At 33.5% G+C, this 12,018-nt stretch overlaps 1 protein-coding gene across 20 annotated transcripts in view; it reads right to left on the reverse strand.

The window, feature by feature from the left end:
- The window catches only part of LOC108035863 (acetylcholine receptor subunit alpha-like), a 604,633-nt gene that overhangs the window by 365,249 nt on the left and 227,366 nt on the right, over positions 1 to 12,018 (reverse strand). For all 20 annotated transcript variants that reach the window (XR_007763683.1, XR_007763682.1, XM_050886180.1 and 17 more), the window contains one exon: positions 10,855 to 10,970. Coding sequence is in view for 18 of the 20 variants with exons in the window: in XM_050886180.1 (XP_050742137.1) it covers positions 10,855 to 10,970 (116 nt within the window). In the remaining 2 variants the exon portion in view is untranslated. The remainder of the gene's footprint in view (positions 1 to 10,854; positions 10,971 to 12,018) is intronic.

Below are 12,018 nucleotides of genomic sequence, written 5' to 3' on the forward strand. Positions count from 1 at the left end.
TTTCATCAGTTGTTGACGTGCTTGGGCGTCCAGAGCGAGGCTCGTCATTGGCATCTTCCCGGCCATCTTGGAAGAGTTTGTACCACTTGTAAACATTTTTTTTACTCAGAACAGTTTTACCGTATGCCACTGTCAACATTTCAAGTGTTTCGGAGCACTTAATTTTATTTTTACACAACATTTGATGCAAATCCTTTGATCCATATTTTTCGATAGCAAAGCACGCAAAGCACGATCGCTGAGCACGCAAAACAACTTGTTACCTTTACGCCTCTCACAACTAAACAAAAAAGGGGATTCAATTGAAACTTGGTACAGATGTTAGGGAAGAGTGTACCAACATAACAAAACAAAAAAATCGATAATCGAAAATATGTTGCCCGCGAAATTTGAAAAGTCACCTTACTTTTTGAACACACCTCGTACATTATAATATCTTGTATGTGATTCAATTATTTCTTTTGTTTGAATATAATAATAAAACAATGGTTCCAATTTTGTTATATTATTACTTATATAAACGCTCGGTGTGTGATTACACACTCACATTGAGTTTGAAAGAGTGTATTCATCTAATTGTATTGAATAATTAAGGATTTTAACTATATTACTTCCGACAATAGAAATTTCTTTATTAATGCAATTTTGATTTAGCAATGTTTTAGGGATGTTCCATTTCAATAAAATATTGGGTTCAACATAAATAATTTGGAAATTTGTATAAGTTTTAGTGAATTTACATTTGGTATTTTCTTGTCTAATTAGTTACTATTTTCTCTGTTTCTTTATTAAATACTTTGTCTTCAAAAAGGAAATATTTTTTAAATATATTTTCTGTTAGAATATTATTATTATCGTCAGGATAAGGAATAATTTCAAAAACAGGAGATTTGATTATCTCTGAAGAGATATGGGAATTATTCAAAATTTTGTTTGTGTCAGTTTTGAGCCAAGTAGAAGTTTTGATTTTTAACAATTTTTCAGGGTTAATATTTTTCAAATAATCATGTTTTAGCGATTTTGGATTGAATAACCCTAACCTTGTCATTTGCATTCTTAGTTCTATGTCTTCTACATATTCGGTAAAATGTCTTAAATTTCTCATTTTTCTTTAAGGTTGTTAATTATTTCAATTCCATTGTTTATAACATCTATTATCATATTTAAATCAGTATTCTTGGCACTAGTGTCTATTAAATTATTAATTTTCTGTTCCATTTCATCCTTATCATCTTGATCTAAAGTTCCGAACAGATATTTGTAAACAGACCCTACAATGTTAAATAAACCTCTTTTACTGCATTTAGCTATTGTAATTCCATAAATTTCTCTTCTAAATTTCTCTACTAAATATCGGATTTGAATAACATCATTGAAGTCTTCGGCTTCATTGGTCCGTTCGTTTCCTTTTGTTATCCTGGAATTATTATCATATTTGCTTTAATTTATTTTCTTTTTCTTTTTAAATGTTGTTTTATAATGTAATATTTTTCTTCCACATTTAGTTTCTTCAAAATGTTTTTCGTCAACTTTCTTTAAAGTACCTGTTTTTTAAATGGGTTTATAGTCTTAGACTTCACTAATGGTGCTTGTTTATATTTTAGGTCTATTTCATAGTCAGGGCGTTTTTGATTTAATTTTTTAATTCTGTTACTTTTCTTCATTTGTGTGTCGAAATCTGGTGTTCCTGCATACATGAAAATATCAGCTGGTGTCTGATTTGTAGCATTATGTTTGGTTTTATGATTGTAAATATAAAGGATTAGTTCGAATTTTGTATATCTATTCTTAATATTTGATTCACTTCCCATGATTCTTAACTTTTTATTTACTGTTTTTTGGAATCTTTCTATATCTGAAATGCCGTTCTTTAAACTCCTTCTGAGTTTAACCAACTATGTAAAGCTACGCACATAAATGCTGAATCTTTATCTGCTTTAATTTCTTGAGGTTTTCCCATTTCATTGAATAATTTCATAATTGCTCTTTTGGCTTCTAACCAATCTCGACCTGTTACTTCCACTAAAGTAGCAAATTTGGAATATACGTCTAGCATGATAAACTGTTGGTTGCATACCATATAAAAATCCATAAGAAATTTATTATTTATTTTAAATATATTCTGAATTTCTGGGGTATATATCATTTTAGTATTTCTATGTTCTGTTTTGGCAATATTACAAATTTCACATTCATTTATTATATTTGAATTAATTTTTGATAGTCAGGGAAACAATATTTTTCTCTGGACCATTTGCAGTTTTCTCAATTCCTGGGTGTATAAGTTCTTTGTGTCTTTTTAGAATTTTTTCTTTAAAGTCTGTGTACGTCAGAACTTGCACTTATAATTTCTACATAAGCTTTTTGGAATATAATAAAATCTGAGTCATCATGGAAATAAATGTCACTCTTTTTGGTTCATAAATACTCTTTAATTATTTCTTTCGCTGAAGTTTCTCTCATTTCTTTATAAATAGTTTTAATTTTTAATTTATGAAAATAGTGTGTCACTTCTGTCGTATTTTCGTTTCCTTTAATCAATTCAATCTGTCGAGAGAAATAATTGAATGGTTTCTCGGTAATAGAAATATAGTTTTGATTGTCTTCTTGTGCACTGTGCACTGTTGCGTCTGCGTTACTATCTGTTTCATCTTGTATGTCCTGTTCAACATTGTCCGTAAACATGGTTTCTTCTATCTTGGTTTCCTGTTCAACATTGTCCGTAAACATGGTTTCTTCTATCTTGGTTCTAGATAATGCGTCGGCTACGAAATTCTTTTTTCCTGGTAAATATATTGTCTGATAGCCGAATTCATTTAATTTTATTTTACATCTTTGTAATTTCATATTTAGTTCTTTGATATTATTTAACCAAACTAAGGGTTTGTGGTCACTTAATATTTCGAAAGACCTGCCGAAAATAAAGTAGTTGGTAGCCCACACGATTGCTAAAAGTTCTTTTTCTATCGTAGCATAATTTATCTTGTGTTCGTTAAGGGTTCTGCTGGCATAACAAACTGGTTTATGATTCTGAGATAGTACTGCTCCTATCGCCATGTTACTTGCGTCTGTTCTTAAAAAAATGGTTTGTTAAAGTCGGGATAAATTAAAATAGGGTCGGATGTAATTAGGACTTTCATTTTTTCGAATGCTTCTTCGTATGGTTTGTCTTTAATATTAATTGTTGCTGCCTTTTTTAATTTCATAGTCATTGGCTTTACAATATTTGTTGAATTCGGTATAAATTTCCGATAAAATCCCCACAGTCCTGGAAATGATTTAATTTCTTTTGGGGTTTTTGGTATGGGGAAATTTATAATGGCACTTATTTTCTTTGGGTTTGGTTTTTTACCTGTAGTGGTTACTACGTGACCTAGGAATTCGGTTTCCTTTTTCATATATTCGCATTTATTTAATTGTAATTTTAAATTGGCATCTCGTAGTTTTTGGTATACTTTCTTCAATGATAGAATGTGTTCTTCCAATGAAGGGGAAAAAATTATGATATCATCTAGATATACTAAATAATCTTTATAGATTAAATCTTCTAATAAATTGTTCATACATCTTTGGAAAGTAGCGGGGGCGATTTTAAGGCCAAATTGCATTCGAGTATATTCGTAATGACCATGTTTTGTCGAGAATGCTGTTTTAGCTATTGATTTTGGTTCCATTTGAATTTGATGGAATTCTTTAGCTATATATTTGAAGAACACTGACTTGCTATTGACATATCTCAAACTGAACCTGCTCTCTAACTCCTACTTCATTTACGATCATACCTCGGTTTTGAGCTTTAGAGCTTTTTGTGAGTGGGTTTTGTTGCTTGTGAGTGACTCTCTAACTTTGGACTTTAGACTCCAGAAATGGGTCCCGAAATCTGAGTATCCTGAATTGCGAGGACGTGACGATAGTCTGAACAGTGGAGGTTTTTGTTTCATAAGGTTTTTGTTTCATGGTAATTTTCCTGTGCCTTGATTATAGCTTGGTAATTTTCCATTGGCTTGTTTACAATTAAATTTGGATTCTTATTTCTTAGAGGGTGACTCGATTATTATTTCTTAAAGGGTGTCTCGAGGGTGACTGTGTGTATGTGTGGGTGTGTGGACATGTGCATAGGGATGCGTTGAACCATGGATATGTCACTATATATAATAATAATAGTTATATATATATATATATATGCACATGTATATATACTATAAATATATTAAAAAACAAGGAATAAAGTTAACTTCAATCAATAATTTTATTAAATTGAATTCGAAATTCTTAAAAATATAAAATTTTTTATTCCCAATATTATAAAATAATATGTCAAAAAGCCCCAAAGCTATAATTTGCTTCACATTATTTCCCACCAATTATCCGATCGTTCCTACGACAGCTATATGATATAGTCGTCCGATTTTGATAAAATTTAATTCGAAATTCAAAACCAAATAAAAAATGTTATTTGTAAGCGTAGGAGGTCATAAGTTAAAAAATACCGAAGATATAATTTTTTGTTATATGTTATTGTTCCTATGGGAGCTATAAGATATAGTCGTCCGATTATGATAAAATTTAATTCGAAATTGAGAACTAATTTAAAAATGTTATATCCAAGCTTAGAAAGGTATATGTTAAAAAACACGAAATATATAATTTTTTAAAAATTTTTTCCCCGATAGTCCCTATGGGAGCTATAAGATATGGTTTTCCGATCCGGCTCGTTCCGACTTATATACTACCTGCAATAGAAAGAAGACTTTTGGGAAAGTTTCAGCCCGATAGCTTCAAAACTAAGAGACTAGTTTGCGTAGAAACGGACGGGCAGATGGACGGACAGACGGACGGACAGACAGAAATGGCTAGATCGACTCGTCTTGTGACGCCGATCAAGAATATATATACTTTATGGGGTCGTAAACGTCTCCTTCACTGCGTTGCAAACTTCTGACTGAAATCATTATACCCTCTGCAAGGGTATAAAATTATATTTGTAGAAAAAACACAAACTTACCATAAAATTGATCTTGACTCATTTTTTCTGTGTATATACTGGATCTTCGTGATTGGTTTGAATTGAATGTTTAATAATACTTGTAAAAGTCAAATTTTCACCTTTCTTGTACCGAATGTCATTAAGTACAAATAAAAAGTTTTTAAATTTGTTTTTTCCTCCTCATTCAAATGTTTTAACTTGAATTCATTACATTCTTTTAACTCAATATTAATAGCAAAATGAAATAATTGATCAATTAACAAGGGTGGATTACGGCATTCTAATGCGGTTTTATCCTTTTAGATTTTTTTCAAATAATGGTGGATTAAGGCATTTTAATGTGGTCTTATTTTTTCCCATATAATTTTCTCCATACTTTATCTCAAGTAACGTATCTGCTAACATCACTGCTTCGTCCTCGTAATTTATTTTTGCTTTACTTTTTTTTTAAATAATCTCTGCCTAAAAATTTATCTTAATTGTCAGAAAATTTATGCAAATAAAATTTCTGTTTAGTAGGACAGATTTTGCAAGGATCTAATGTTAGACTTTTACTCAATTCCATTGATCCATTTATTGTATACACTTTTCATTTTTCTTCTTCTTCTTTATTTTCTGCAAAATTCTTTGTCATTAAAGTGATATTTATCACAGCTCTAAAGAGTTTTCCTTTAATCATTGCTCTGACATATGGGCAAACTTTCTGTATCCGAGGCAGGCAGTTTGCTGAAAATTTACGTCCATCCTATTCTGTGCACTGTCAGTTTCCCTTTGTCTCTTAAAAGGTGCACTAGGAGAATTATTCGAAGTAGATGGCTGGAAATTTTAAGGATTTTGTGCCCCGCCTTGATCTAGGTTTCTCTTAAACTCGTGATAATTACCTTGGTTCCTAGTGGGAATTTGATTTTTACTTAGTGAATTTTGAGGGCTTGATGAATTATTTGAATTATTATTATGCCTTGAATTATTATTGTTATACCTTGGATAATTTTGAGAATTAAACTTTTGATAATATAATTTTGGTGTGAACCTAACGAATACCTTCTATTATCATGACGTCTGGTATTATAGTTATCGAATGGGTCTGCATCCCAATGGCCTAGAATCATTGCTGCTTCTTTTAAGTTAGCAAGAGTTGTGATATCTTTTTTGGATAAACAATTATACAATCTGTCAGGAAGTTTTCTCTCGATACAATCCTTAATAGTTTTAGTTAATGAGTATGTATAAAGTAAGCTTTCTGTTGGTTCTGACTCTAATTCTAATTTATTATGTGCTTTTGAAGATATAAGCTTAAGTTCACTTACTGATGCTTCCTTGGTGTGGGGTGTCCCGGATGTGCTGAATGATGTCTTCATAAGGCCTGTGGTCCTTGAAGACCTTGATAAGAGCTGCTTTTGTAGTTACCCAAGCGTTGGATTTTTCTTCCTCGATGACTGCTTGCGCTGAGTCGACAATGGTCCTTTCGATGGCTCCATATATGATGTGAGTTTGTCTGGCACCTTGAGTAGGGTATAGTTGTAGGAGGTACTCAACCCTGGCGATATACCGGCTTAGCTCTGCTGGATTTTCATCAAAGTATGCGAATTCCTTTATTTGTCCGATCAATTGATTCAGATGAATCTCGGAAAGCTGTGGTAGCGCTGATGGATTAGCCATTTTGTCGTTTTCTTTTTGTTTTTAATATAGGCACTTTTCATTTTTATATTAAGTGCGTACTGAACGATTTTGATTTTTGATCCTTAATTTATTTTTGTTTTCCATATAGGTACTAATCATTTTTTAAAATTGGCGCGTATTGACCGATTTGTATTTTATTCAAATTCTGCATGCGAATGATTTACACATAGATTCTTTTGCGGATCTCTTTTTATTGTCCTTGTTTGTTCACGGAATTTACGCTGATCAGGATAAACTAGTCGTATAGTATTATCCTTCTTTTTGATCAGTACCGGTAACTTTTTAAAGGATTTTTTGAGATCCTACCGACTGCGCCAATTAAATTCTTGCACCATAAGCTTAAGTTAATTTAATTTCTTATTCCTAAACTGAAGAACACCGACTTGCTATTGACAAATCTCAAACTGAACTCCCTAACTCCTACTTCATTTACGATCATACCTCGGTTTTGAGCTTTAGAGCTTTTTGTGAGTGGGTTTTGTTGCTATTGAGTGACTCTCTAACTTTGGACTTTAGACTCCAGACTTGGGTGCCGAAATCTGAGTATCCTGAATTGTGGGAACGTGCCGATAGTCTGAACAGCGGCTCGTTCTAATTGTTTAGTCTACAAGCTGAGGTTTTTTTTCATGGTAATTTTTCTGTGGCTTCTTTATAGCTTGGTAATTTTCCATTGGCTTGTTTACAATTAAATTTGGATTCTTATTTCATAGAGAGTGACTTGATTATTATTTCTTCCCTGCAAGTAAAAGAATTCTATCGCCTATCGTCCAGAAATCACTTTTAAGTCACTTCTGGAAGATAGAAAGACGATAGTACACATTTTACAAAAACTAAATATACATATATCGCGTAGAAGTAACTTCACTTAACGTCACTTCTGAGCAACAGAAAGGCGACAGCACACATTTTGATCGCAAAGAAGTAACTTCTGAGACACTTCTGGACGATAGTTAGAAGATAGCACACATTTTACAAAAACAAAAAGGGTCGCGATCGCGAAAAAGTAACTTCTGAGACACTTCTGGACGATAGTTAAACGATACAAAAACAAAGTTACTGGGAAAAGGAGGACACGATAATTGCCGTTACCCTTTATTTCTGAAAATTCCTCTCCCTTTCGACCGAGCGTCAGTTTATTTCGCACTTTGCTTGTGCTCAGTGCAGTTTTGTATAAAATTTGTGTGTTGCTTTGTTTTTCGGAATTTTTAAAATTTTATAACACATTAAAATGTCCAACTCAACGAAGAGTGCGAATTTACCTGAAGCTCTACGATTACTTCAAGATATTTTTACATTAACTGGCTTGATTGCAGTGAAATAAGCATTTAAGGATTCTCAACTTAATTATAAAAGGTGATTCCTCAAAATATATTTTATTTTAAATATAAAAAAAATTTTGCTTTTGTTTATTTTAGAAATGGTTAATATTAAATTTCTCATGTGAACGGAGCTGGGCATAAATAATATTATTAAGCAGCATTTCCGATATGCCAAGGACCGTGTCTACGAGTGCTCAAAGACCTTATGGAAAAAATAAATGCAAAATATTGCCTAACATGTAAAAACAAGTTTTTTTATTTAAGATTTCCAAGATGGGGAAAAGCCCTTCTGGTATCTTCTACAAGCCAGACGCTTGTATTGTAAGTCACTTCTAATTAACTTCCAGAAGTGATAGAAAATACTTGCAGGGTTAAAGGGTGTCTCGAGGGTGACTGTGTGTATGTGTGGGTGTGTAGACATGTGCATAAGAGTACGTTGAACTATGGATATGTCACTATATACATTATTGGCTCGAAAACGCTTCCTTTAACATGTTACATATTTTCTGACGAATCCTGTATACCCTCGTACGAGTAACCGGTATGAAAATGCTTAAGCGAATATTTATTTTTCTTGTGCAATTTCGCAAACATTGAACCTTCCGATAATTGGTAAGACCAGGAAACATCAAATTTAATTGAATGACATTTCTGAAGCCATTAGTTATTTTGATGATTCCCCAAGGATAGACTTTGATGGAATTTCTTTAGCAACATTAGCTAAATTGGTCGAAAAATAATTTAAAAAAAAAGAATATTCTTAATAGGATCTTATATCGAATATAATCAACATGACTTCGTGCCTGGTCGAACTACGATGACCAACTTGGCTATTTGTTCATATCACTGTGTACATTTGAGGATCATTCATAGATGGATACGATTTACACAGATTTGGCCAAAGCGTTTGACAAGGTTTGTCACTCTCCACAAAATGCGAAACTTTCCAAACTCGGCTTTCACTTCTCATTTCTTAATTGGATAGCATCGTATTTGGATAACCCACGTTATCATATTGTATTGGTGCATTATCTCATGCGTACAATGCGATATCTGGTAGAGTGGACGTGCCACCGCCAAAACAAACTAGCGCTGCGTAGAAAGCCCAGGAATCTGCATGCCTTAATACTGTAGCTCTTATAGTTTCCGAGATCTCATCGCTCATACGGACGGACGTACAGACAGAACTGGCAAGATCGCCTTCCCTTAATACATATTGTAGCTCTTATAGTTTCCAAAATCTTAGCGTTCATACGGACGGACGGACGTGGCAAGTTTGACTCGGCTAGTGATCTTGATGAAGAACATATATACTGTCTGAAAAATCTGGTGAACCCTTTTACTCATGGGGACAGAATACAAAATACTGCTAAAGGCAGAAAAAAATGCAAAAATGCTATTCACAGGTGTTTGCGTGTCTAGAACAACGGCCACGATCGACCTGTTAACCATACACCAGTAGCCAGCAATGTATAACACCTGCTTAATTCAATCCAGACCGGCAAATGTTTGTAATGTGGTAAAGGAGATTTGTGTTGGTCGTGGCTGGCATCGGCTTGCGATAAAAGTTGTGCACTTAGGAAAAAAAGGGGTCGCTCAGGCTATTAAGCATGGAAGGTGACAGTGCCCATTTGTAGGGTGGGCAAGTCCAAAGTCTTCGAAACCATAAAAGGAGGCGAAAAGGGCAAATCAGGTAGAAAGGAAAAGGTCCAGCATCGATGTTATGTGTTTCTTCTCTATGCCGGTTAATTTGGTGATGCACGCGAATATCGTAGTTCTATTAGGAAAAGGCATTCCTAAAGACTGACAAGAACATTAAACCCGCGGCGGAAGAGCCAGAGCCGGAAAGCAGTTTGTCACGTGTGCTGGCCTCTCGAGATGACATCCGGCCTCAAATTTGTTATAAGAGTGGGCGTGGCACTCCAGAAATATGCATGCCAAGTCTGAACATTATAGCTCTTATAGTTTCCGAGTTCATACGAATGGACTAATCTAGTATAGCCTTTTATTCTAAGGGTGTTAAATCTATTCTATTTCAGATTAAAATATTGGTGTCCAAAGACTAAAAACACATTTAAATTTTCATTAATATCTTCGCCCCACCTTTGGGGCATTTCGACATTTTACAATATTTCCCGAAGTCTGTGCAATTCGTTTCAAAATGGTGTGGTGGAAAAACTAGGAATCTAGGTAATGAGCCCGTTTTATAAACTGCAGAACTAGCACTCAGTGCCAAATTATTTATGCCTTAAGAGAATAGTTTTTTTTTTAAATACACCGATCACCTTCACATAGAATCAGCGTCGATCTGTTCAGTCCAATCCGAAATGTTGGAGTGTATACATATTTTTCATATGCGGTTTACTTAGAACTGTTGAATCACCTCACATCGAACTCATTTATTCGGTGTCTCAGAAGATTTTTTGGGTGGCATTTTCTGGTATGCACTATGTTTACTACTTTGTTCGGTACCTCGTCATCGAGACGACTAAGCGGACCTAAAATGCTGAAAGCCTATATCAGCCATTACTCAAAGTTTTGGGCGAGACTAGTCCCGTCATTATATCACAGGACTAAAGCAATGTAACATTTTTGATAGCTCTTGTTTTACGAAGCTGTATTTTTACTCCATGTTCCGTGAACGAACAGCGATGACTTATAAATTTTATAAATATCGAAAACAAAATTGCAGTAATACCGGCCGATTTATTGTTTAATATTCTGTTATTATAAAAAATAGACTTTACAATTATATATTTTTAATGGTGATAATCCTTTATTTATAGCTTCTATGCCAAACCAAAATTTTTCATACTATTCTTACCACTCTCTACCCTACTATATAAATAATTTTTTTAATTGACTTACCTTACAGCTGGAACTTCCAAAATATCCCACTCTACAGACATGTAAAACTCAGATAAGTCCACACCAACGTCCACTACATTACTGCCCTGCTGCTCATCCATGTGCCTCAGATCGACCTTAAAATGTATAAATTCATTTATATTAAATTAATAAACACAATACAAAATAAACATATTCAGAAAACTGTTCTCTAATGCAATCGACCTAAAAATAATGAACATTTTCAAGTAGCATGCAATATAATAATCGCATATTAGAGTATTAACTTAATTTTATACCTTTAATAAAAATTAAAATATTTAAGTAAAATTGCTAATTAAAAAATAATATTTAAAATGTGTAGTAAACGTATTAAATTAATTACTATTAATTGTACACGCACACATTATATTATATATCATATGACCCATAACCAACACATACACACATATAATATTCCGGTTATTCTGTCTACTTAACTGCCTTGACACGTTCTTCGCGCGCTCGATATCAACACTTTCGTCTAACGGGAGAAGAGCTTCGAAATCAGTGGCAGCTGGGTACCAAGGCTGCATTTGCAGTCTCCCGACCTACCAAAGAACCAAATGACCGCAAGCACATTCTTCTTTTGTTTTATATACAACAGGAATCTAGGTAAAGAGCTCGTTTCATAAACTGCAGAACTAGCACTCAGTGCCAAATTATTTATGCCTTAAGAGAATAGTTTTGTTTATAATACACCGAGCACCTTCACATAAAATAGAGCGAGACTAGTCCCGTCATTATATTACAGGACTAAAGCAATGTAACATTTTTGATAGCTCTAGTTTAACGAAGTTGCATTTTTACTCCATGTTCCGTGGACGAACAGCGATGACTTATAAATTATATAAATATCGGAAACAAAATTGCAGTAATACCGGCCGATTTATTCTTTACTATTCCGTTATTGGTAAGAGTAAAGGTAATCTGTGCTTTTTGTTGATTGGCAGCTTGATTAAGTTTCTTGACTTCTTCATCCACAACTAATTGCGTGTCGCATAGAAATATGTACGCTATCATGCTGCGCAGATCTTTCTTTCTTTTTGACATATTATCGTATAATAATAGAAGCGCAACGACGACTCTAACATAAAGCTGTCAATCAAACGGTCAGAGAAATACTAAATTAATTTTTTTATTCAA

This window comes from Drosophila biarmipes, chromosome 3L (assembly GCF_025231255.1).
Source record: "Drosophila biarmipes strain raj3 chromosome 3L, RU_DBia_V1.1, whole genome shotgun sequence".
Classification (NCBI taxonomy): Eukaryota; Metazoa; Arthropoda; class Insecta; order Diptera; family Drosophilidae; genus Drosophila; species Drosophila biarmipes.